The 27929-nt window shown below is 42.4% G+C and overlaps 1 protein-coding gene across 3 annotated transcripts; it reads left to right on the plus strand.

Moving 5' to 3' along the window:
- LOC120949245 (protein Mo25) lies at positions 1-26526 on the plus strand. 3 transcript variants are annotated; one of them, XM_040366463.2, is made up of 7 exons: positions 1-77; positions 13386-13786; positions 20975-21091; positions 21162-21304; positions 21383-21716; positions 21800-21904; positions 22015-26526. In XM_040366463.2, the coding sequence occupies exons 2-7, from the start codon at positions 13658-13660 to the stop codon at positions 22195-22197; spliced, it is 1011 nt and encodes a 336-aa protein (XP_040222397.1). In that variant the 5' UTR covers positions 1-77; positions 13386-13657; the 3' UTR covers positions 22198-26526. The 3 variants fall into 3 exon arrangements, with proteins under 3 accessions (XP_040222397.1, XP_040222370.1, XP_040222362.1); XM_040366436.2 differs by lacking the exon at positions 1-77 and adding an exon at positions 90-290; XM_040366428.2 differs by lacking the exon at positions 1-77 and adding an exon at positions 90-236.
- The last annotated feature ends 1403 nt before the right edge of the window (positions 26527-27929 follow it).

Genomic DNA, 27929 nt, shown 5'->3' on the forward strand with positions numbered 1-27929 from the left:
TCAACCAGCAGGGTCATCCAGCATATCTTTCCGGCTGACGTACATTCTGGCCCAATCGGCGCCCCGTGTGCTTCAGTGTGAGTGTGTGTGTGAGTTTGTGTGCGTGTCGGTGTGGTCCGTCCTTTAGACGTTTCTGGTTATTCTATCGGTCGGTGTGCGGCAGCCAGGAACGAACCCAAAAGCCAGCGAAACAGTGTCGTGCATGTGTCGCCCTGATCCGGTCCACACTGACGGGGGTGGGTTGCGTGTGTGTGTGTGTGTTGTGTGTGTGCGGCTGCTGCACTTTCTAAGTCGGTGAATAATAGAACAGGATCCGCCGCGGGCCACCTTGCGAATCGTCTTCCCTCCCCCACACGAGTGTAACAATTCCTGTGCCCATCCGTGTGTGTATTTACGCGTGTGTGTGTGGGTGTGTGTCTTATCACTGCACACCTTTTTTTTGGGGGGTGTAGGGTGTGTGTGTGCACGCAATTGCACGCAAATGAGGAAAGGGAATGAAAGGAGCAGGAATCCCGTCCCGAAGTGACACAATCGTAATATTGTTGATGAAAATAGAGCGTCACAGCAGCGCGACGTGTGCGAAAGCGAGATAGAGGCAGCGCGAACGAAGAAGAAGATGCGCCGGAAGGCGAAGCGAAGAGCGGGGCGCGAAAGGGCAGGCAGATGACAGCATTAGAGTGTGTGCGCGCGAGGCAGAGAGAGAGAGAGAAGATGATGATGAGGAAAAAAAAACAACAAAACCATCCCGTATCTCCTTATGCCTAATTTGTGTTTCTGTGTGCGTGTGTGTGCTTGTGTGTGCAGGTGCGTGATAGTGTGCTACCGTGTGGCGGAAGTGGCCACTCTGTAATTGCATGTTTGTGCACGTATGTGTGTGTGTGTGTGTGTATGTGCAAAAAATGATAAATAGAACCATGCACGCCCGCAAACCACCCCATTTCGGTGACCGGTATCACCACCCACCACCTCTCCTGCCTTTCAGGAATGGGGTTTAAATATTTGGGCAATTCAGGCACTCCTCCCACCACCCACCTCTTACACACACACTTGAGGCAAATTTGGGGGGAGAGCCTTCCAATCCTTTCCCATCACACCCTCCCAAACACCCCCCCCCCTCCGCCCGTCCACCTCCCTATCCGCAAAAACCACACACACACACACACACACTCACACAGACGCCAAACTACTTCCTATCTCGTTCCTTATTTTTCGAATTGTTGTTGTGCTATGTGGTTCCCCTTTTGGTGTGGAAATGTGTTGCCCTTTTTGTTCCTGTTCTTTTGGTTTTGGTCTGACAGTAAATGTGAGCGATACGCAGAGAGAGAGAAAGAGAGAAAGAATGAAAGCGTGCGTATGTGTAACCATTAAAAAAAAAACAAACAAGAAGAAACACTAGCAGAACTAGCAGAAGATTGTCACATGTTAAGCAATAATTAGAAAGCAATGTGGAACAAATGAAAAACAACAATGCAACTCCTCTGTCCCCTTTCCATCTCGCAATCAAATCAAATCACACATACACATACACACAGGACAGTGGAAGATTCCTTTTTTGTCGTTCCTTTGCTAAATTGAATCGTTCGTTTCATTCCTTTACTGTCAACGATTGATGTGTGAGTGTGTGTTTTGCGTCACAATCTATTCCACGATCAACCGCACTGTTGTACATCCTTGAACAAGGCCACGAAAGAAACCGTTACCTGCCGGCGCCGCATACATACACATAGCCAGGAAGATTTCTGGCCTTCCGTCCTTCCGACCTTCCCTCTCTTGCTTCTCTTTCCATTGCAATGTATAAAATCTTTTTGGTCCTTTTGTGATGTTAACACCTCGTCATCTCGTCATCCACAAAAAGAAAATTCGACCGCTCCTACCAGTGGAACAGCTGATGGTGCGCCTGCCAAGAACGACCCCAATATTTCCCCCATTCCGTCAAATTGATAATCTTACTCTGCATTAGGGGTGAGAGCTCGGAATCGGAGCTACCCGATTCCGATTCCGTGTTCGGAATCAATTCCGGAGCCGATTCTGATGCTGGAATCGATTCCAATTCCGGAGTCGATTCCGGAGTTGACTCCGGAGTCGATTCCAGAGTAGACTATCGAATCGATTCCGCGATCAGAATCGGCTTCGGAATCGGAATTGACCTGAGAATCGCAATTTGCCCCGGTAACGGAATCATAATAGATTCCATAATTAGAATGAGCTGCCAGAATTATTAGCCAGAATTAGAATTAGAATTAGGAATGTAAATTAATTCTTGAATTGAAAAAAGTATTCGTATTGGTTATCAATACGTAGTATGATTGGACCAAAACCCCTATTTTTATGGCGATGCCGAAACTGACTCCGTTTAGAAGCCGATTCTAATTTAGGAGCCAATTCCAATTCGAGAGCCGATTTCGATTCCAGAACCGATTCTTATTCCGGAGTCGATGCCGGAACGGATTCCGAATTCTGGAGTCGATTCCGGAATCAATTCTGGAGTCGATTCCGATTCTGGATCCGATTCCTGAACCAATTTCGGAGTCTCCGATTCCGGAGCCAGTACAGGGTTACTCTAACCCAGCCCAATCTCACCAGCGCGCAGGATTCGAAGCAAATCGTTCTAGGAAAAGAGAATCTTGTAAGTCTTTCTCCGAGTTACGCGACACGTGACTAACGTGAATTCGAGTTGTGAGTCACGCGATTTTTTTAATTTTAACAGTTTATATGTTAAATCAGTGCAATTTTCTCCGCCAATTGTCAAATGCAAAATAAATTTAATTATTTTTGAATGTTTGAAATCGCTATAAAGACAGAAATAATCTTATCTTTTATGCGATTTCTAAATAAGTCATTTAGTACATAAACGCACTAATTAAATAAAAAATAACTAAATATAAACAATTATTTGGCTGCAAAACGTGATATTCGACCTGCGCGAATATACAAGATACGCGAATGTCTCCGGAATTCAATAGTCGCTTAACTCGGGGAAAGACTGCAGTATGACAGAAGAGCTTTGAGTTGCAGGGTTTTTACTTGATTTTACAAGCTTAGCATTGTTGAACACAACTGCAACATTTCAGAAGATATCGCAAGCGCGCTACACAATATCACAAGGGGTTTTGCGGCTTGTAGCAATCATCTAACCAGCGCCTGTACACGTTTTCAAAGTTACGCACACACCCGAAAATTGAGAGCACAGATTGACTTGAATTTGTTTAAACACATGTAGTTGAATACTTGCTTGAATCCGCAGCCCTGGAATTGTACCGCGCTTGCGATATCAAGTGCGAAGGCTGTCTTAAGCATGATGACGTTCTGAAAACAACTTAAGAGCTTGTCCTGTCAAATTCTGCAGTTGCGTAAAACGTTGCTACGCTTGGGAAATCAAGTAAAAAACCCTGTGACAGGTACCTAGTTCACTCTATGAAACGACATCCCAACAATTCGTTACCTTTATGCGATCAAAGAGCAAATGGCAAATATTAAACATTAAACATTTTCAAAAGACATGAAGAAAGATTGCTTTATGATTCTTCTGCTCTCGTGATTAAATTTTCAAATGACATCAAATGTCTTTTTTACGTAAAATATTATAAATAAGAACCATAATTGACAACCGCAGCTCAACATGTTGGTACATTCTCGGAATTCCTGAAATTGCGGATTTTTATAGTTTTGCAACATTCTCGGAATTCTGTAATTGCGGACTTTTAATGTAAATTTGTTAGTTCCGTGTTGATTCTTGATAGTTTTGATGCATCAATATGAACTATGTATTTAAAAAAAAGGGTTAAATAAATTAAAATGCAAGAATCCCAGATGTTTGGAAAATTCTTGGAGATCCTGAAATTGTTAATAGCAATCCTAGCTAGAATTTTATTTGGGCATTTTCCATGCAGAGTTTTTAGTTTAGTGTCTGCTCTTAATAGTTCGGCTGCATCTCCTATGTTCTATGATTTTTTTAAAGGAATGGTACATCACGTTATGCAAAAGAATCCATATCTTCACATGTCCAGCAGGAAACTTTTCAGGAACAATTTTCTGTGAAATCTTACACAAAGTGAAATGTACATTATTTTCTACAACTAGGATCTTTTTATTTCCTTCTGATATGCTGATTTACCAAACCAGCTACCAGTTGAATTATCAAATGTCAAAACTCAAATAATTGCTCACTTTTGCCGCGTTATTAATTGCGAGCGAGTGCGATTAAATGTTATGGCTACAACGGACTAGTTCGGTTTGGTAAACATTTCCACAAAAACATACACACAAACATACGCTCCTTACTGGTAGAATTACCATTTCTAAACATTTCGAGCCGCAGGCACGCCAATGCTTGTTGACAGTCGTCCGTAATCCAAGCGCACTATCGGCAGAGCAGTTGTAGTTTGCTAATAAAGTGCACACCGAGCAATGTCACGTCTCCGATTAGTCCAATGGTGGGACCGTGCAGTCCAAACAGCAAACACACCGGTTGCTCCAGTAGCAAACAAGCTAGTTGTGTTTTTTTCCCTCGTCTGACGCCTATTATGCAAAGGTGCGGATCCGTGTACAGGCGGTCCCCGAGATACACGGTTAATGGGGACCGAAAACGGCCGCAAAATACCGCGTATCTCGAATTTCCGCGTAAGTCGAATCTCGTGATTTCCAGCTAAAATATCACAAATTTTCGTGTAATTTTGCAAGTAGGGGGCGGTTTTAGTCACTTTATGAATTATTTGACATGATTCTGACTGAATATAACTCTTTTAAACCTTTTGAAATAGTTTTTAACATTCGATCAAAACGGAAATTATTTGGCAATTTGCAATTGATGTGTCAAATCAGTACAATTTGCTCAAAGAATTGTCAAATTTAGAAAACCGCGTATCTCCGAATCCGCGTATAAGAGGTACCGTGTATCTCGGGGACCGCCTGTAGTAAGACTACCGCAGCATGTGCTGGTGTACATGGAACGCGTAATTTTTACACGCTAGCGGAAAGATTAGAACGGGGGAAAAGTGCTGAGCTAAGGGTTGCCTTTCGAGAGATTGTGACGTCACGGGGCGCTCGGAGATGCTGTGAACGTTGAGAGGGGTTAAGATGGCAAGCTTACAATTTAGGCAAAGAAATGTCGTTTAAAAGTTCAGGATGTTGGTCCAATGTCCTTTGCGTTTCACTAACGGCTGCGTTGACAGTTATTTTCTGTAACTGTTTACTTAATTTTTAAATCAATTACCATTGTCGGGTCTAAGATGGGAATATTGTTAGCCCTAGTAAAATTAAATCCATTTATATTGTTTTAATTTTGTACCAACCTTACAAAGATTTGTGTCAACAGTTGATTGCAATCACTTCGCCATTTAAATCATTTTGTGTTTTGAAAAATTATAGAAAAATATTATTTCGCGTGTTGATAACATATTGTTTGTTTGAAGGGAAAAAATACAGTCGAAACAATAAATTTGGCTCGATGAAGAGTTTTCGGACCAAAATCAACCTTTAAGTATTGGTATGATAAGTTAAAATGTGGTGAAATGAGCACTGAGAATGATGATCGCAGAAGACACCCAAAAGAGGTGGTTATCAACAAAAACAAACATTATTTAAAATTGATCTAGAAAGCTGACACCCAAAAGATCTCTCATAGTGATCATCACAAATATTTGGGATGTGAGAAAGCTTAATGCAAATTGATTACCGCGCGAACACACTAGTGCTGGGTTTCATGAATCTTGTGTTGCTATTCATTCATATTAGTCTTCAGCGATGAGTGATCCGAATCTTGTATCGCCTCTCTAAAGATTCTTGAATCTTTGAAGATTGAATAATCTCGACATATTCATGATCTAGAAAGATTTATGAATCTCCAGGAGCACATGGTTCATTAGACATACATAATTTTGAGCATATTCTGTTATAATTTGTATTTATTATATTATAATTTGCGCGATGTTACATGTTACAGCCGTTAACTCGCACGACATGCCCATCGTGGTTCTCGCATGGACCGTCTTTCCCTAGCAAAAAAGACTATCCGGCTGCGTGATACCAAGAACTCTAGAATGCCTGTATGGGCTGGCATAAACACGTTGGTTGTTACACCAAGAAGAATTCAATATTTCGAGATTAATGGAAACTTCGTGATTCATGAATTCCAACGAAGATTTAGATTCATTGAATCATTTTAAAGATTCAAATTCATGAATCTGATTAAGAATGAATGAAATTCATGAATCATGATCTGATTAATGAATTGGGTAACAAATTGCTTTCCCATCTACCGTATGCTCCAGACATGGCTCCCAGTAACTAAATATTTCCCGTTCTCAGATACCAAAAGGATACTCGCTGGGAAAAAAATGTTCGTTAAATGAAGAGATGATCACCGAAACTGGAGACTAATGTGAGGCAAATAACAAATCGCTCCAACCGAATGGTATCGAAAAGTTGAAAGATCGCTATAATTGATGATGCTCCACTCATAATGTGGCGTTTTTGAAATAAGAACAACATAATTTTCCCAAGGAACATTTTAAATCTTATCATATTGTTAACGATGTTGTTACGGTCATTTAATTAAACCTTCCCTTTTTCATTTGAGAGTCGTGTATGACCCAATAAGATTAAAATAAAACTCAATTAAGAATGAAAGGGCTCATAACTCTATTAAGACTGCTAGTTAAAACCATTTCTAGACCTTTAAGACGTGAAGCGCAAATAAACTATTAAAATTACAGCTTATTGCTATGGATATGTTCTTGAGACGGCAATGAAGCATTGAATATGAAGTCGTAATAATGGTTGAGAATTTTGTTGTTGTATTGATATTTTTTCTCACGATCTCACTCGCGTATGTGCAGAAATCCATGCCAAGAAAATTTCACCGTTGAAATGCATTTTAATAATTTAAAAAATATCAAATTGCCTCAATAACATGCATCTTTTTCGTTTAAAATTAAATATTTTAAAAAGACTCGCATACAGGGTCAAAATGAAACATGACTGACACATATTGGACACATAAATCAACAATCATATTAATAAAAATGGATTCCTTGGATTAATGGATTAAAAATGGCTTAAGATCAGAAGGACTTTCCTGATTACAAGTTCAGTTGATTTGTTGTGCAATATGTGTGGCTAAGATCTTTTTAAACAGTACATAGCTTTAGAAAGCACTTGTTCAGACTAAAAAGTTTGAAGACTCTCCGCGTACAAGCAGTGTCAGAGATACGCAGAACCTTGTACAAAAAAATCCCTTGTACAAGGAACCTTGGAATACACATATTTACATAATCGTGGTTTTCTCAGATTTATCCCGTGTATAGATTATTAGAATTAGACAGATATCTAATAATCTTTGCAGGGGATAAAACCACCCACTGGAAGCAAAAGGAAAAGAAGATTAATATGTTATAGCTGAAAACTGCAAAATACAACTTGCGCAGAAGTTAGAAATACTCGGCTTATCCAGTTTTTGCGTTAATAGCGTATTTCAGATACAATCTGTATAACCTGTTCCATTTTCCCTTCGTCCAAGACTTAATATTCATTTAATAACATCAATTGATATTGATGTCTTAGTCTCAAATAACAAGTCTTTAAACGTGCTTAAGAATACATTTACAGGTTGATTAAAATCATCCATCAAAACTCCAATTTTGGGTTTTTCAGACAGTCTTATAAGCGTCTTCAGAACGTTTTAAAAGTTTAATAACTTTCAAGACTGGTAAGCATCTTCAAAAGACATGTTAAAACTATGTGGCTCAGTACACTCATAGCAAAGAATGCTTTAATACATGTTTAAGTGTAAAGGGTATGGACAATGTTTCTTGGGTTTGCTAACAAATTGTGTTTTAGCTTAATAGGGGAACAAATATCTAAATTTCCTTTTTTTGCAGCGTGCACTGTTGCTTAATTTAGAAAAGATTTGCTCGCTTGATGCACTGCCCTGCAAAACCCTGCAATCTAGCCAAAACGATCACGCTTGGCGAGATTGCACCGCATCGCGTAATGGTGCCTCGCGGTGATACCTCAGCATCTGTCAAGCGTAGTGTGTGTGTGTGTGTGTGGTGCAAGTGATCGTGTGTAAATTTGGGAAAGCTCTGTACGGCACACATTGCCCCATGCGCATTATATTTTCCCGCCCATCGTCTCCCCCACGATTGTGGCCACCTTTTTAATGACAGGAGGAAGAAGGAGCAAAGGTAAAATGGCAATTGGAGATAAGCTCGTGGCCTGCCTGCCTATGATGATGATGCTGATGGTAGTGAAGGATGTTCTACCGTTGCCACCATTAAACCACAATTACCAGAAGCGTCATAATTGGTTGGCACACATCACCCCTATCCGGTCATGTGACGTCATTGCAACACGTACTCTGTGACGTAGCAGCGTGCTGAACCACGCGAAGGGATGGAATTCCGTTGTTTGTTGTTGTCCGAATCGCGCACTGTTTACGGTCGCTCGGGCACACACACACATATTGGGTTGTATTTGCGTATGTGTGTTTTGCTATTTGTTAACGATCCATAACGGGGTGGGCAGTGGCTGCTGCGCAGAACGATCAGGCGCGTTCGCGTGTCCGTTCTTTTAACCTTCAATCAGCGCAGCCAGAATGAGCCGAAATCCGTAGCAGGAGAAGACAAAAACAAACAAACCGGGAAATTCGGCTTCGGCTGCAAAAGAAGGGAAGAACACAGAGCGAACGAGCAGGCTGCGAGCATGCTTGCCGAATGGAAACCCACCCAGTCCCCAGATGTCGGCACCGGCAAGAGAAATTGGGGCCGTCCGAGCCCCCTCTGGAGCCCGCTTCCGGTTAGCCCACGGCCGATTTGGCGGGGCTTTGGCGGGGCGACGATGCGAAACGCGGTGCGGCCTAAATCGTACCAGTTTTTAGGCTATCGGTTTTGCTTCCTCTTTTTTGTTGCTTATGATCATGAAGTTCCACGTTCGATCGTTTCAGCGTAAAAATCACCTGATCAAACGATTAGGTCAGTGATGTCTTGTCTTTTTTTTTTGTCGTTCACTTTGGCGTCATGAAGGCAACCCCTGCAGCTGTGCTACTTTGTGGCAAGCAATTAGTCATCGCTCTTTCGACCCGATAACACTGCACATGGCTTCTGCGGGAAAAGTGGCGGGTTGCATTTTCGGGATCCTGCGTTTGCCCAGCCTCACCCTTGGTAATGTTGGCTTATCGGCAGCAGAAATAAACCTAAACGAAGCACGCGTCTGCTGTAACGAGGGCAATAGGTGAAACGCCTACGACACGAACGATCACGAGCGGGGCTCGGTGGGCAAACGTCACACTGCTGATAACAGGGACGCTAGAGGAGAGTGTGAAGATGCACCCTGACTTGGTTCCACCATCGGCTGCTTTGTTCCATCGCCAAACCGCTTCGAACCGTTCGGTTTGGTCGGGTGAGAAATTGATCATAAAATTAGATTTGTTAAATATGGCCAGCGCATTAGCGGGTGGATTGTTTGCGGTTTGCTTTGTAATTGGATGTGTTTGAGCACCTAATTATCCCACTTCAGTGTACGACGCCAAACAGCCGTGAAGCTTTATTTGCTCATTATTCGTTATAATCCTTATCCCCAATAGAGTGGAGAATGTATCACGTGTTTTACGTTAGTTGCTGCTGGAGTTTAATGCCATTCCATTAGCAGAGTTTAGAAAACGTCTTCATGATCTCATAAGTATTCTTGGAGCAAAATTCTATAATGCTTATAGCAACCTGCTATCGTTTAATTGAGGAGTTATACACTCTGTTTAATATCGAACGAGACTGTTGAACAAGTCTTTGTGCGTAAGGTGATCATTCATCTCTGCCTAAATTTAAAGAACTCTCAAAATACCCACTATTTCCATGTGGGATTTGCCTAGTTCATGTGAATATCCATCGATTTTTTTATTTAAGAGGAACTGTCCAAACAGGCCGTATGGTCTAAAATTAATAATAACTAATATTTAACGAAAAATAAAACAAAAAACTTCTAAAAAAAACTGTCAACTAACGTAGATAACACAACTCATACAGTGCAAGCCATATATGCACTGGTGATCGATAGCTGGCAGAGCGTTGCCTGAAAAAGCTGCCTTGCGAGCAGTCGAGAAAAGGTGCGACAACATCAACAATAATCAACACGTCATCCATCAACTGCGTAATGCTGAGGGGGAGGGGTGGTGGAGGAGCTGTCGACAAATGTTACAATTTGTTACACGGGTAAGAGGGAGAATTAAACTTTAGTTACGTATTGCAAACAAATTTATATTTTTTTTTTTCGTATAAGAAATGAGTAATAAACGATGATTGTCCTGCTTGATTAAACTACATTCGCGGTTATGCCGGCCTAAAAAAGGATTTCGCTACTTTTTATGTACTACGTAGCCGAATAATACGTCACTGCTAGGGGGCCGGTTCATGTGAGGATTGAACTCACGACGGAATTTGGTTACCACGGTCGGATGGACGGAAAAAACTTACCGAAGAACGTTACAATTTTATTACGCTGCGATGGAATGGGGTTGAAAATGTGCAATTTTTGCGTTACGTAATTGATGGATGACGCCTTATATTCGACAACAAGATTTCAGGTCTATTGCATAGTCGCGAGGACATCCGCAAAAAAGGGCAGACAAAAGGTCCGATTCCGAATCAAGACCACACGTCTCTTCGAATAATAAGGAAGGTCCTAATCCTAGTAGCACCCTAGTACATATGACCAACGCTCATTATACAAATCGATCTGCCACATGGATTGTTATAAACGCACCTCTCGTAAGCGGCCTGCTGAAATCGATTGCTCTTTATCAAAAATCCAATGAACGGTTATCAAAAACCTGATGCGACGATGCATACAAAGTATGCATCTAGTCTAAACTCAATTGTAACACTCTTATACTTCTGTCTGTACATGTCAGGGCACAGACGGATCATCGATAGAGTGAACTAAACGGCCGATTAGGATCCCGAGCTCAACAGACACCTTCTTTCTCGAGCAGTCTGTAAAGGGTTTCAACAATTCTGATGTACACATTTTGCCGAACTACAGGCTTAATACATAATATTTCAGCATCTTTTACACCAAAATAAAAACTATGGTCCAAGACTTTGTGATGTCAGTGGCTTAAATAACATCATGCAGTCAGCTCGGGATGACACAAGCGTCTGGAATTTATTTTTACCACGCAACTGGAGTTTGTTTTTTTTCTCTGGACAGGCTGGATAGTACGAATGCCGAACACCTGTTTGCATTTGCTGGTTACATTCTTGTAGACAAATAGCTCTTTTTTCTATTTGCAACACTATGATGAATAGTTTTGTATGGTTATGGAACATCATGCAAAGTGTACACCCAAACATTGAGTTACTCTTTCATACCAAACCTTCCTCATTGGTTCATCAAAATCATTGTTGAATGGCTTATGGATATGGGCAAGTGTATTACATTTTCTTATGAGTAGTTTTTTAAGGCAAGGACAAAGCATAAAGCGTACTTGGGGCCTTATTGGGGGCAATATATCAGTTTTGACAATAGATCAGTTGATAGACATGAGGTATGAATGATCCTTAATATTTTAAACCAGCCTCATGTTTTGTGTAGAGAACAATTTAACTTACTTTAGTTTTATGGTTTTTAAACTATTAGTTATATTCATGCAGTGCACTGCAGGTTAGGTTGTCGTTCCAAATGGGAGGAAATAGTAGGCAACATTAATTAAACATCGGGTCCAGAATCAGAATCGGCTTCATAACCGGAGTCAGTTTCGGCATCTCCATAAGAATATACGTTTGGGCCCAATGATGCTACATAGTGATAGCCGCAAAGAATCCAAATTTATTTGTAAACGATCCATTCTCATGGAGATTCCCGGACTGATTTCGCTTCTGAAACTTCGTCTTTCAATTCAAGAACTGACCCTCATTTCGGAGCTAATTCCAATTTTGGAGTCAATTCTGATTCCGTTTCCGGAGCAAATTGTGACTCTCTCTTGAATTGAAACGATGCCAGCAACGTTATCGGCTCTGAAGATGATTCCGAACACGGAGTTGGAATCATGTAGGTCCGATCCCGAGCCCCCATCACTAGTTAATACATATCCACGTAATATCTAAGAGTTTTGTTAATTTATTCATGTGCCAACAATCAGGCATCAAGAAATTTTGTAAGCATCGTTTAACATAAAACTATTGCCACAAGTGTGTCTCGTCATGTATATTGACGAGTGTTTGTTGTGCTGGATACGAGAAAGAAAGTTTCCCCTGCCATTTGCTGCCACTCGGAGGAGTTTCATATGTGGTGTGCAAGTGTGTTGTAGATTTCATGGCAATAAATTTATACAAAAAATATATATTTAAAACCTCAACTATGCTGGAAAATAATTACCACCACAAATTTTTAATTGTGATGAAACTGGCTTTTTCCAAAAAAAAAAAGGCTAGCAGGAAATAGTCTATCTGCGGAACATCAAACTCTCCTAAGATATAAACTCATAAAAGATCGTATCAAGACAATGAATCAGTAATAATGACTAATAAATAGTGAATTACAAATATCTTTCCAATACTTCAGATTTTATCAGATGCGTATATGCACCCTTTTTACCACCACATTGGCGGTAAAAAATGAACCAATAATTTCACTTTTCATACAAATTATGGTTCAAAGAGCCTCCCGCAAAAGTTTTTTGTATGACGAGTGAGTCACAGGCACGGACTTAACTCGATATGCGGGGCTCCACTGTATTGTCCTCAGAGTGTTATTGTTATCTCTCTTCTCCTCCTCTTTCTCTTTCTCTCTCTCTTTCTCTCTCTCTCTTTCTCTCTCTCTCTTTCTCTCTCTCTTTCTCTCTCTCTCTCGCTCTCTTTCTCCCTGGAAACTGTCACAAATTGTGACAGCTTTGTCGCGCTCCTGCGATCCGGCAATTCGAGCAGTTTCGCCGGCAGAGTGTGTGTGTGTGTGTGGACTCCCCCCCCACCCTGTTTACGAACAGCATTTGATCGAAGCTGGAGCCGATCGGTTTCTTCTTCTTCTTCGTCTATCTCCTCTTGTGCACTGCCTCCTCTCGGAAGCGCTTCGCGAGTCCGCACCGAGCACGTTCGGGGCATGCATTGTGCATTCTTGCATTGTGCATCGTGGTGAACGGTTGGGCGTGCGCGCGCGTACATACAAAACCATACCGCTCTGGGTGTTACTTGTGATTGTTATTTATTTTTTGTTTTTGCACCCGTTGTTTGAAGTGATTTCCCTGCTTCCCGTCGCTCGGCAGGCCAATTTCCAGCGAGCAGTCTCAGCAATCATCTCTCTGCCACCAAATCTTTCCCAAAAAGACCCGTCCGTCAGCGTTGCCTCGATAAACCTTGCCAGTGGGATTTTACAAACGTTTTTGTGCCTTCTTTTTGCAGCATTCAAAAAAAAAAATCGCTCATCCCTATCAAACACAAATAGTGCTTAGTGTGTGAAACGTGGTGGTCGTGCGTGTGCGTGCGGTTTTATTGTTGTGCATTGAACACGAGTGGACGCAGATCATTACTGCGCCGAAAACGTGCGCGCAACAGCACACTCGTGTGAGTCTGTTAGTGGTTTCTGGTTCGGCGGTGCGTTGCTTGGGCTGCTCGGGAGGAGGCTTCGTGAACGTGAACGTTTCGGCCATCGTGAAACAGCCACTCGCACCGAGATGCCCCTGTTCGGCAAGTCGCAGAAAAGCCCCCAGGAGCTGGTGAAGGCACTGAAGGAGGCGGTCAACTCGCTGGAGCGCGGCGACAAGAAGGCTGAAAAGGCGCAGGAAGATGTCAGCAAGAATTTGGTAAGTTGGATACGACACTACTACTACTACTACTACTACTACTACTACTACTACTACTACTTGTAGCACTGCATTTTTTTTTTGAGGATTTCGGGAAGTGATTGGGTATTGAAATCCCCCTTGTCGTTGGGTCGCTCTGCAACTCTCTATCTCCAGACCTCCACCCGATCGTAAAAAAGTGGCAATAAAACGTAAACCATCTGCCGACCAACGCAATGAGCAATCCTTTGAAGCATACAAAAATGCGCTTCATCGGTTTTTTTTTATTTATTTTAACTTTATTTTATTTGCCTGCCTCAATCGCCTGGTCGATTGGAGCGATGTTGCCTAGGCTGCCTGCACCAAGCATGAAGATATTTATTGGTTCACGCTATGAGAATGATGAAAGTCGTCGGTGTCGTCAATTTGTAGTCTTTTTTTTTGATTTCTTAAGTGTATTCTTAACGCATCGATGCATCGGCAAACCATTAAAGATTGCATTTCCGTACGTACGGGGTTTCCTTTTACCGATCTTCTTTTTCTTTCAGTGCCTCTCTACCTCTCTATCCCTTTCTCTCTCGCTATCGAAACGCAGTGATTTGATTGCATGGTGTTACCCCCGTGTCACGTCCGTTGCACACAGTTGCACAGTCTCTTGCACAGTTTGATGCGTTTGATGCGTACATATTTCTGATTTCCCTTCTGCTTCTTCTTCTTCTTCTTCTTCTTCTTCTTCTTCTTCTTCTTCTTCTTCTTCTTCTTCTTTGACTTACCCAAAACCCTACAGCCCACTTTCCGTCCCTCGCGATCTGAAAGGCGATGGAAGGCGATTTGTAATGCGGCCAGAACATCGTGAGGTCATACGTTTCGTTCCTTCTTCCGGTGGTAAGAAAGCGCCCGTTTTATCGGTAACCATTTTACCGAGCCAATTACAAATAGTCGATGACACATCCTCCCCCCCCCCCCCCCACCCTGCACTGTGAGGGGCGGTTGGACGGTTGGGGGTATGGGGAAAAAATAGTTTATTGAGCTCTTAAAGCAATCGCACTTGTGATTAAAGTGTTCCCCCCCCCCCCCCCCCCCCCCCCCCCCCCCTGGGAGCTAGAATGCTACAGAACACTTGATGCAAAACTAATTTCTTTTAGAGCGGTTAATGTTGGACATGTTCGTTTTTCTGTGTTGATGCTGTCGGGTTCCTTCTATGATACAGGGGAAGGAGGGGGGCTCCTGTGTGTTTCTAATGCACAGCTACCTGCTAATTTGTGAGAGAGTTGTTTCTTCTTGTTCCCTTTTTTTTTTGGGTTTACTCTCCTTTTCTCTCTCTCTCTTTCTCTATCTTTCTTCCTTCTCTTTCTTTCTCTCTTTTTCCGCTTTCAATTCCGCGATGAACCGGTGCATTTTTCATCGGTTTTCCGTTTTCCGAGTGTGCATAATCGAAGTGGCGGTATGTGTGTGTGTGTGCATTTGGTTTTGCCTTCTTTTTTTGAATCTTTGCTTTTGATGGTTCTCTCCGGTTCCGGACTAGATACTTACTTTTACCCGGTAAATCAGTGGCGGCCCCATATACACAAACGCTGCCACACAACCATACTGGTACGACCGTTTTTTTTTTTTTTTGGCGAAGGTTTCACCGGCATTTTTCTCTCGCACACCGGGTACATGGGTGTTTTTTGTTGCCTTGTTAGATAGGTTGTATTTCAAAGATTTATGATACTTGTCGTTGGCTATTAAACAAAAAAAACAACGAGTAAAAGGAAGGTGGCCATACAAAAAGGTGAATAGGACAAAAAAAGGTATTAAAATAAGTTATTTGAAGGTAAAACATTAAATGAAATAAAATTTGCGCGTCAATTTCCAATGTATATAACATTTTTCAATGATTGCGAGATGCTTTTCAACAGCTGTCAAATGTTGTATTTGCAACACAATAATGTTTCAGTTCTTCCACATGATTTTCAACACGTCGCAAGCTGGACTGTGTCTGACCGTTCTTTGTGGTGTGTTGAAAATCATGTGTAAGAACTAAAATTTTATGTTGATGCAACACACAACATTTGACAGCTGTTGGAAATCATCTTGCAGGTGATGAAAAAATGTGTGCACATTCGAAAATGACTTGAAAACCCCTGTCAGGCATTAGCAATACGGCTTGACCGTTGTAAAGGACAAAAACAGTATACAGTGTTTTCCAAGTCACTTTTGAATGTGCACATAATAATTCACCGTCACCAAGATGTTTTTCAACAGCTGTCAAATGGTGTATTTGCTTCATGGCGAAATTTCAGTTTTTACACATGATTTTCAACACATCAGAAAGAAATGTCAAACTCAATCCAGCTATAGAAGTGTTGAAAATCATGATGAAGAAATTAAAAATTATGAGGATGGAAATTAAAAATCAGATTGCTGAGAATTAACACCTTGCACGCGGTGAATAACAACGTTTACATTAGAAACTGATTTGGAAAACCTTATAAAGGTATCTTTAGTGTGCTATTTATTTTCAGAATAATTTTGTTGAACCATCATGTATAACAACATAAGGGGACAATATTTACGTCCTAGCTTAAAGCGTAATTGCACGACAAATACGATGATCAGTTGATCTGTTAGATATAATCTTAAGGCTGCCCAATGTACCGGCTAAAACGCTTTGATTATTCTCGTTCTCAACTTATTGATATGACAAGAGTACTTACAAAGGTACAAGGGATATGACAAGGGTCTTACGAACCATATAAGAGAATAGTTCAATCACTTAGAGGAATGTTGCAAATCGGTAAGAGAATGTTGCAAGCAAGCTGTGGAAGTTTGCAATCATATAGGGGAGTGTTGCAATCAACTAGGGGAATTTTGCAACCATACTGTGGAGCTGTCGTCAGACAGCCGCTGTAAATACCCCACAATAGTTTCGTTAATTTTACTATCTTATAATGTTTAATTATGGCTCCGCAGCAGGATTTGTTTAGTTTATCATGTGTACAGTTAAATACATTGCCGTTGAGCAATATATTTTTGTAGTTTTGTGACTCAAAATGTATCCGCTACAATGAACATATTTTTTCGATTTCTACTCTCCATGGAGACTATTTTGAATACAAGTACATCTCAATAAAATGGTATTGCGGGTCCCTAGTTTGAACACTTTACAAACAACTGACATTGCAACTAGTATGCTTGGTTTCCTATCGAAAGATGGCTGTAGGGAAATTATAAATTAATGCAATTATCTGTTATCGCTATACGTTCGCTTTTATTGCGGTACACGACACAGCCCCATGTTCAAGAAATTAACGTTAAAGCTCATTAAAATTTGTTAAATTCATTTGGAAGTATAGATACCACATTGCACACATGCCCGTCATGAGACGAAGATGATTTATATTGCAGCAGGATCAATTTTACAATGCCTGTTGCCAATGGTAAGCATAATTATGCGCTTATAATCGTAAAGAAGTACGAAAAAAGCAATACCAATTGACCGGTCGATCTTTACAGTACCTTCCTTTAATTAACCGTACCATTTTGCGCCCCAGCGAACGATTTATTATGGCACTCGCTTTCACGTCGCTCCTCCCTCCGCCGCCCCAAACTTTCCCACCGATGACTCACAGTGGTTCGCAGCTCTTCCCTCCCGTTTGGCGCCGTTGGGCTTTTCTGGAGCCACATACGGGGCGAGCAAGCGGTACGGGCCATACAAGATCAGCGATGTTGGACACTCTCCCGCTTGAACTGATCGTTTTGAAGTCGCTTGTACCGAGCTTGCCGCAGGGGGTGAGCCCCATGCATGCAGCGAGGATGCAGCGTAGGCAGCACCGTCGTTGCACCGACGCGGAGGGGAAATGTTATTTTCGCCACACTTTTACTGCACCAATTATGCACACCGGCACAGCAAACAGCCAGCGAGGGACAGAACCGAATGTCTGCCCGACCGGCGATGACTCACGACGACCGCCGGCTCCCTCGGCAATTCCTTCCCGTTGGTCGTAGTTTGACCTCGTCTTCTCGCGAGACCTTCGCTCTTACCCGACAAGACGAGAGGCGGGCGGCACGCGCGTATTCCTTGGGCGGGCTGTGGGCGAAAGCAAACCCGAACCAAACCGAAAGCAAGGGAAGTGCCGTTTTATTGGTGTTATTTAGCTGCACTTCGAGTCGGTTCTAGCAGGAGCTCGGTCATGCTTCATGTTTCCAATAAAAATCGAAACTCCCCTCCCATGCTGGGACCGCTTTGATGGAGCGCTGATCGGTCCTCTCTGGTGTGCCGTGTTTCCTTTGCGAGTGCGAGTTGGGGTTTTGGCATTCGTGTTTTATTGCAGTCCCGCGTCCGCGCCGCGAGAAGATTCTTTTCGCGCAAGAACGAACGAAAATCAAAAGGATGCAAAGAAATGCTGAACGGTCCCGCGCCAACAAAGCGTCGTAAATTTTTGTGCAGCCCGTGTGTCGTCCGTTCGCTGGCGATGGCTTAAGTTTCCATCGCTTTGCGCGGTGGTGGTACGTGAAGCTGCCCGGCGAGGGAGGTAGCTCATTTCCTGAAGTGTAGCTCCAGACGGGCATAAAATTAGTTTTTAATGCTCGCGCTTTCGAACACAAATAAACATCACCCCTTCGAAGGCATTCGTCACTCGCTCGCCGAAAGGAGCATGCTTACGCTGGTATCGTGCAGCCATTCCCCAGAAGTCGTAAAACATAAACATAGCAAAACCGATTATTTATTTGTGAAATTAGCCAGCAAAAAAAAACAACTATGGTACATACAAAAATAAATTATGCCTACCGAATGCCTTGATTGGCATAGTCACGTCCAGACTAGGCTCTATCGAAGGAGCGACAAAGTGACACAAGGGTGCAAATACCGCAAATGCTTACTAATAATGCTGAGCCAGCTTTGCCACTCTGGTGGCATTATCAGAAGCATACACACTTCTGGCAATAGTTTACCGGTGGGACGCGTTAGTGAGCAGCTACCTCCCCGGGGCATGAATCATTTGGTCCACTGCATTGTTCGCGCAAGATATGCAAACATCGCATCTGTGTTTTTATTTTGCTAACGATGCATCATGGTAGTCATCAGAGCTCGCGCTGCTAGCGATATCAACCGGCGAAGGGCATATCTCCTCGTTAGAGTTGGGAGAGTGTGTGGAATCTGATTTCAACTTTGTTTTGACGGAAGCTGTCACAGTTGGCACCGTCCTTTGTTTTGCTGAGCAAATCAGTGTCAGCTCAGATGATCCTGCTAGATTCTGCGATTGTGTGATGTCATCAAGACATTCCGTAGCGTCACGTTCATTCACGTTTGAGGATGGAAATCATTATCGTTCGCACAGATGGCATGTAGCAATAACCTTAAGAAAATAATATAACATGACGAAATGCTCATCGGCCGTTTTACCTCAGATATTTGAGATCGGAAACTTTAGCGTAATCGAATGTTCTCCAGACACCCCATGCAATGTGCTCCTGTAGCCTTTAAAATCTGGAATTAAGAGATTCTTCATGATTGAGATTCTTCGCTATGATTCATGATTCTTCAAGAATATTAGAAATATGGTCGTGACGATTAATAAGGTCTTTCAATAAATAAGGACGTAAATAAATAAATAAATAATTAAAATTTCAAGAATCGATTTATCTGAGTTGTTACTTTCTTAGCAATGGACCACAACTAACCTCAGATATAGAGCATCTCTCATGTTGCACGTCCTCAAGTTGCAATGTATGCGATTGAAGCATGCATGGACAAAGTGACACAAGTGTGCTAACACCGCACAAGTGTACTATTAATGCCATGCTAGCTTTTCCACCTGCATCATACTTGTAGCATTACCCCAAACATATATACTTGTGGACATAGCTTACAGGTGAGAAAACAGTACCTTGTCTGGGGGAGCATGAATCATGCCCAACGGCATTGTGCGCGCAAGATTGTGCAAACAGCGCATCTGTGCAGAGTGTTTTTATTTTGCAAACGATGCATCATGGTAGTCATCAGAACTCGCTGCTAGCGATATCCACCAACAAAGGCAGAGCCCCTGGTTAGGAGAGGATAGGAGAGTGTGTGGAATCTGATTTCAACTTTGTCTAGACGGAGGCTGACATAGTTGGCACAGTTTTCTTTTTTTTTTTTTGCTGACCAAATCAGTGTCAGCTCAGATGATCCTGCTAGACTCTGCAATGTTGTGATGTCACCAAGACATTCCGTAGCGTCCGGTTCATGATTTCATGTTCTAAGAACAAATGGTCATTTTAGCTGGAAATATCATTTTAGCTGAATTTTTTTCCATGACGATGCACCGTTGGCATGAAGCATGAAGTGTAATTCCAATTAATTCTAGTATTAACTTCCTCAGATATTCCCACAAGCTGATGTCCATCAGATGGTAGCAATAGCAGCTAATGGACGTGTAACAACTCCAAACATTAAAAATCACTCAATGTCTGTCCTCGATGTCGTCCTTCTGGAATTCAATATAACCAGAAACCGTAACGATCTTTTGACTAGTATAACGTATAAGTTATCTTTTGCTGGAATGCCGTTCCGACTGAGTTCTTGAAGGTTCAACGAATTTCGAAACCGATCAAGGTAGCGTAACTAGATAGTGATGCTTCCTAAGGTTATCCGGACATACCGCAGGAACAAGATCGTGAAGATTTTTGCCACACTTACGGAAATGCACATTCTTTCTCGTAAGATCCTGCCGTCTTGAGTAGACATTAAAGTGCATTTGTAAACAAATACCAAAGCTGCCCAGAAGTTTACGATCCTACGGGGCCCTCTTCCGGTGCCGCATTGATTCGTGTAAACAGTCCGATTGATGTGGATATCATGACGGAATCATCAAACGCGTCTTATTTTCCTTCACTGCACTGCTAAATATACGTTCCAGCTCATATGCCCGTACGTACAGAGCAAAACGCCATAAATGTTCGCTCCAGAAAAATACAGCTTGTTCGCAGCTGTGCTATGCGGTGAATCATTTCAGCGAGCGTTTGAACATGAAATAGACACGGAATTTTCGCTATGAGTATGGCAAGGAGTTTCTATTTCCGTGCTTCGGTACCCTCACTTGACCTGAACTGCAGCTATTCATTCATCAAACTTATCCAAACCAATACGCGGAACGCTGCGTTCTATGGAATGTCAGAGCGCGCTGCACTTTTGTTCGCTGCTGCACCTACTAATGCCTAGTATCTTTTGTTTGTTTTACCCAGGTGTTGATCAAAAACATGCTCTACGGTACGTCCGATGCCGAACCGCAAACCGAAATCGTCGTTTCCCAGCTGGCCCACGAGCTGTACAGCACCAACCTGCTGCTGCTTCTGATACAGGTAAGCACGATCAAACATCACGCGGAAAATGACTAAACTAATGCAACCTTTTGGGTTTACATCTGCTCAGAACCTGAACCGCATCGACTTCGAAGGCAAGAAGGACGTGGCACAGATCTTCAACAATGTGCTCAGACGACAGATCGGCACCCGCTCGCCGACGGTGGAATACATCTGCACAAAGCCCGAAATTCTGTTCACGCTGATGGCTGGGTATGTTGAAATTCTTCTTTCTTCTTTGTTTCAATTTAAAGCGTCTGCATCTGTAACTTCTGCGACCATACCTTGCAGGTACGAGCATCAGGAGATCGCGCTGAACTGCGGTACCATGCTGCGCGAGTGCGCCCGTTACGAGGCGCTCGCCAAGATCATGCTGCACTCGGACGAGTTCTTCAACTTCTTCCGCTACGTCGAGGTGTCCACGTTCGATATTGCGTCCGATGCATTCTCCACCTTCAAGGAGCTGCTCACCCGCCACAAGATCCTGTGCGCGGAGTTCCTCGAGCAGAACTACGACAAGGTGTTCAACCACTACGAGCATCTGCTCAACTCGGAAAACTACGTGACGCGGCGGCAAAGCCTTAAGCTGCTCGGCGAGCTGCTGCTCGACCGGCACAACTTCACGGTAAGGTTCGGGCTGCTTCGGTCGTTGCCCTCTTCTTCCCGCTGCTCCGGGGCCGGACTTACAGCTTTTCCCCTATTTGGCAGGTCATGACGAAGTACATCTCCAACCCGGACAACCTGAAGCTGATGATGAACATGCTCAAGGAGAAGTCGCGCAACATCCAGTTCGAGGCGTTCCACGTGTTCAAGGTAAGTTGAGGGCGAAAGAAAGAAAGAAAAAAAGGGGGAGGGCTCTCAATAACGGGTTCCGTTGTCATGGCTTGCTCTTTTTTCATACCTCCCCTCCTCTTTCCCTGCAGGTGTTTGTCGCGAATCCGAACAAACCGAAACCGATCCTGGACATACTGCTGCGCAACCAGGAAAAGCTGGTCGACTTTCTGACCCGCTTCCACACCGACCGCTCGGAGGACGAACAGTTCAACGACGAGAAGGCTTACCTGATCAAGCAGATCAAGGAGCTTAAGCCGGCCCCGGATCAATAGTCGTGCCGCGCCGACATTGCCACCCGCTCATCCGCAACCGTTAGCGAAACCGTCGGCAGCGTCGTCGTCGCCGCCGCCGCCCTTCGGTCGTAATAGTGTCCAGCGCGTAGTGGCTGGATCCTGTTCTTCGACCGTGCTCTGCAAGGAGAAGCAAAAAAAAATACCCCAGCGTCACCCCTTGTGTCCGCCTCTCCAGTGTCGAACACGTGCACTTGACTCGGATTGAACGTTTGGTGCCCAGACGAAAGCCAAACAGCCAAACCGAGCGGTACTAGCGCCCACAACACACACATACAAATTCCTCATAAACAAACACACACATACACACATACGCACACAAGCAGAAACACACGAAACTAGACAAAATAGTCATAGCGAAGCGTAAACGAACGAATAGCAAAAAAACGAGATATACCGAGAGAGAGAGAGAGAGAACGAGAAGAACGGTGCGAATGGGGTCACCATCTTTAGCGAAGGCATACGAAATCAATCGAAAGAGGAAGGTAGATTATCATATGAGGCAGGGGACGCACGCACGCACCCACGGTTTGTAGCGGTTTATATTTTTCTGTTTTGGCTTTTTTTTTTTTTCTTAGAGCGACGCAGATTTTGGTCACGTCCAGCTCGTCTCCAGCTTAAAATTGGCAATTAGAATTAGGTCTAAAAGTACGACTTATGTTTTGTCCCATGTGCACCCGTAGCTCAATGCAATTAATCCACGCACTTTCCCACTACCCACTCTCAATTGAACGTTTACTTGTGGTTTATGTTGTGTGTTTAGTTTTTATTTTATATTTAATTTACTCTCTGTCCCTATCGGTATGCTCCATGTAATGCATACCCACATGCATATTTGAATGTTTCCGTGTTTTTTTTGTTCTTTTTCGTTTGTTTTTTTTGTTTTGCTCGTACTAGTACGTTAAAGTGTTAGCTGGTTTTTTTTTCAAACATGCTGATTGTGGGGCATGTACAGCTTTAGGCATTATTATTGCGCGGAAAGCTTGAAGTGGAAAGGAAGGGAGCGCGAGAGCGACAGAAGAGCGGGACAAAAGTTATCCGATACATAGTGTTAGATAAAGATATATATTGTAAATAATTCTATTCCACTTATATGTTGGCCCACGGTTCGCCGTTTGACGCGATTGACCAGTAAAAAAAAAAAGAAAATTCAAGTGCGCAAACAAGGGCCTCGCAATTGCAATCGCATCATAAGCTCTGCTCCCCCTTTGTGCTCAAATGTGGCGCTCGGTTCAAGGTAATTGGTAGGGTTTTGCAATAAGCGTATTTTTCTTTTGCATCCCTCCGCAACAACGGCAGAGAAGTGGAGTCGACCCCAACCAGCAATGGCAGTGTGATGATGGCCAACGTAGCGTTTGCGAAAAGAGGTAGGCTCTGGTCCCCTTGGCTAGTTTAATAGGTTACCGATAAAGATTCGGTTTACTTTTCTCAACCCGAAACAAAACGCCAAAACTGTAAATGCGAACGATTTTGCCACCAGCACCGGATCTACCAATAATAAGCAATACGATAGCACTGGATGATAGAAACACTGAGGGACGCCAAAAATCACGAAAATTTTGTATAATGTTTGTTTCTTTCCTATACATACAACAACAGCAACAGAAAAAAACCATAAACAAATCTACCTGTTGTATGGAAGTGCGTTTGAAAATGCGTCAAAATCCAACGTCAACGGTAACAGTCGGGTTTAGGTTGAAGAGGTTTTGTTTGCTTTTTGTTGGAATGCTTATTCAATGCGTACTGTGAACGAAGTCCCGCTCCCCGCCCCCCTCCCAACACATAATTTCTAATCATTATTACAAAAGAAACAAAATGCGGCATTGCACGTACATACGAAGACCGAATGGTGAAAGGTGGGGAAAGGCAGCGGGAAAACAAGGGAGAGCGAAGAAACCGAGTAGCATAGTAGCGCGGCATTAAGAAAAGTGGGTATAGTAGAGTCATAGGATTTTAAAAGCAAAGGAAAAAGCATAAATAGACTGTGTCTTATATTAGCGTGAACAAAATTAGACGATAAATCCATACTACCTTCTCCACTCTCACCCCCCCACTGGTCTCCATCTTCCCGCCCTTCCGGGGGCTGTTATTTTAAGCTGCCTCTCTAATCAAAAAACGCGCCATCCGCCAATCACATACCCGCTCACGGGTAACGAACGTGTTAGTACGTTCCGCACGATTCGGTTATTCGAAATTTTAGCAAAACTCATAACTCCCAACCTGAGCATCCACTCGTTTCAGTTGTCAAATTTGATGCAAAAAATGTGTAATGTTTTCGGGCTTGTTTTGTATTTTATTTTACATTTTGAGTAGTTTATTTTGTTTTTTTTTTTTTTTTTTGTTCAGCTTGCCCTCGGTGGTTAAGCTGTAGCTTGCCTGTAGTCGCTTGTCAGATTGTTTAAACCCATCCAAATTTGGTTGGCAGCCGCAACCCTCCAACCCGGAAATAGTAGCAACCTTCACTGCTGTATCAGCTGTTCGGTTTACGATCATTAGGGCGTGTACCGTATGTGAATGCTTGTCATTTATGAGATTTCTCACTCCGTTTCCGAGCGGAAATGGTGGACATTGTTTAATGCAGAAACATAATTATTTAATAAAAATCTTTTTTTCCAACGGTGGGGAGATCAACATTAAAAAAGAGCAGTGGTAAAATCAGTTCACTTTAGACTGCAAAAGCATATATGAGAAACGTTTGGTCTAGCGAGCGCAACCAACCAAGAGATTGGCAAGTGCAGCAGAGTGCAAATACAGTAATAAGTGCACATCATAACGGAGATTTCCTTGGATACCTGGATACGAGAGAGAGCTAAACCCTCCATTTCAACGCAGAAATTTCTAAACCAATGGCTGCTAGAAAAGAAAAAAAAGTGTATTGATTTAATCCTCTAACTATGTTATTCAACAAATAATTTGTGCTTGTTTGGATCGATGAAATGATAGGAAGCGTTAGAAATATTCAAATACAAACATTTTTGCCAAACACCATAGGTAACAAAAAAAAACACATTAACATTTATAAGATTTTTTTCCACATCCTTGGGTTACTTTTTCTTATCCAGGTTTCGATGTATTTAATTTTTTAAATATTCAAATAAATCTCCCACTGGCGCTTAGGCATAAAGTTTACTTGTTGTTATTAGTAAGACTCTGTGCCGTCAACCAGAAGAAAGCAAATCTTTAACGAAATATCAAACACATCGACTTTTCCCCCCCACCCTTCTGAACACTAAAAACCAACCGCTTTGTTTTGGTTGCGCACGTGCTTACGCTGATGGAAATGAAGTATTTTTTTCGGCATGCATTACAGGGGTTTCCCAGGAGTTATCATAGCTGTGGGGCACTTTATTGGCTCTTCCTTAGGGGAAATGAGCTTTATGTGACGGAGATTGAACCCTATAGCACCCTTGTTTGACAAATCTAATAGGAATTTCCAAGGAACCTGTCCAAAAAGGTTGCCATAGAGTTCAATCTCCAACATGTGGAGATCAATTCCACAAGAGTCAAGGAAGTGTCTCACAAACAGTCATGAGCATCACGAGATATTCACCAACGAAAACAATGAACAGCGGAGCGCACACAACAGAAATGATCAGAGGTGAGACTCAAACTGTTGGTGCGACCTTCTGTCATTTCTGACATTTTCTGTCGGTGACATTCACGACATTTTTGGAATATACTTGGCGTGTGGTACTAAGCAACAAAATGGGCATTCTTTCTCGCTCTGTCAGCTTTGCTTGTCTGTCCGGTCAAACAGAGCCAGAAACCGTGACGCTGACATGAATTTGTTTCAGCCGGAATTTGTCATGACTGTGTCAGTGACATTTTTCAGAATTGATCACAGTAGAAAAAAATCATTACTTAGTGACTGACCAAGTCTTGATCACACCAACCGTTTGAGCATAACCTTTGATTATCACAATTAACTACGTGGCGCTGACATGGATTTTGTTTTAGTCAGAATTTTTTATGACATTGACAGTAACATTTTGCAGCACTGCCCAAAACTATGAGAACCCCTGGAAAATCCTGTACTACGCATTCAGTAAATGTTTTCACATTGAAGTGTGATTTAAGCGGTAACGAGTTAGAATAGATCAAAACAGACTCAAACAGAAACGGTATTGAAATATAAGAATTGTTTACTGTTTATGTTCTCACTTTATGATACTTGTGATCGTGCAGGCGATCTTGGAAATTTGTAAGAATTTTCCCCTACTGCAATCGTTGGAGCTGAGAGGCCTTACCTTGGGTAGGAGGACACTCCCAGCTCATGCATTAATATACGTGCAACTTCATTTACTGTCTATACCAATCTGTCTTTTTTTCACGTAAACCCTGGTTTATATTTGGGAATTATTTGAGTGTGTGTTTTAACTATTTGATATGTGAAATGTGATTGCTTCCAGATGGTTCTATGATTATATAATTTTGTATGGCAGGCATGCTACAGTATTACCACCATTTCCACTACTACTATCTACAACCTATCCCCGCTACCGATTACTTTCTACAATACAATAACCGACGACTGTATGGAAGACGATTAAAGTGGTACGGCTGTTGTAATGGCTTATTACAAAATGTTTCTTATTAATATTACTGCTTTGCTGATTGCATCAATGACTGTTGTTTTAGTAATTAACTATTATTATTATTATTATTATTATTATTATTATTATTATTATTATTACTACTGACGTTACAACACTTTCTTTTGTGCTTTTCGTGATGCATGCTCCGCCCTTCCCATTCGGTGTAACTCGGATGAAACAAAAATGTCCTCTCCAACACAATACGAAAAAAACAAAACCACAAATCGTGGCGTTTGAGGGTGTACCATTTACCCCGAATGCAACAATAAAAGGCAGTGAGAAGAAGGTAGGGGAAAAGGTGGTAACTACAATACAGAGCAATACAAGTAGTAAGGCGCCCTTCGGCAAGATGTTTGAAACAGCCGAACAAAAAACGAAAGAAAAAGCAGCCAACTGCAGCAACTTCCTTGAGCAGCAATTTAGCAATAATGGCTGTCACGAATCATAAAGCAAAAGCATAAAACATAGCAAGAACAAAACAGCTTGGGGCGCGTGCGCGCATGTCTGTGTGTGTGTGTGTGTGGGTGGAGCGTGGGTGTATGCAAGATTAAACTAAACAAGAAAGCAGTGAAGCGAAACTAGAATAGCAGAGCATTAATGCTACTGATCCTGCATGAGCCCGATATATGCATCTTGAGGACATCACAGGGCGTCCTGCTGGCAACATATTTAGCAGTAGGAATAAACAAAAAGCACCCTCAAACACTCAAGACACATTCTCTAGACACGTGTGTACACTCGACACGAAGAGTCAGCGCGCGGGCACGTGCGCTGTCTATTTGTATACCGATAGTGATAAGGATAATAATCGTGTGTGTTTGTGTGTATGTGAGAGAGAGAGAAAGAGAGAGAGAGAAAGAGAGAGAGAGAGAGAGAGAGAGAGAGAGAGAGAGAGAGAAAAACGCGGGCTATCTTTAAGATCGCGCCCACCAACCGTTACTAAGTTGATGGAATATTTCTTAACGCTTTTGTTTCTATTTCGAACAAACAAACGAAAAGTAAAACCAAGAACTATTAGGTGCACGTTTCAAATATAAAAAAAAAAAACAAAATTAATAGAGAAGTAAAGTGTAAGGAAGGAGTAGCATGTGCAATCAGTACACATAAATCAATGGAATG

The sequence above is a fragment of the Anopheles coluzzii genome, chromosome X (assembly GCF_943734685.1).
Source record: "Anopheles coluzzii chromosome X, AcolN3, whole genome shotgun sequence".
NCBI lineage: Eukaryota > Metazoa > Arthropoda > Insecta > Diptera > Culicidae > Anopheles > Anopheles coluzzii.

What these genes read in the sequence shown, in the direction of transcription:
- LOC120949245 (XM_040366463.2), top strand. Translation starts at nt 13,658, where the DNA reads ATGCCCCTGTTCGGCAAGTCGCAGAAAAGCCCCCAGGAGCTGGTGAAG. An exon ending in TCGACCGGCACAACTTCACG is followed by an intron (nt 21,717 to 21,799) that starts GTAAGGTTCGGG and finishes CCTATTTGGCAG; the next exon opens with GTCATGACGAAGTACATCTC. An exon ending in AGGCGTTCCACGTGTTCAAG is followed by an intron (nt 21,905 to 22,014) that starts GTAAGTTGAGGG and finishes CTTTCCCTGCAG; the next exon opens with GTGTTTGTCGCGAATCCGAA.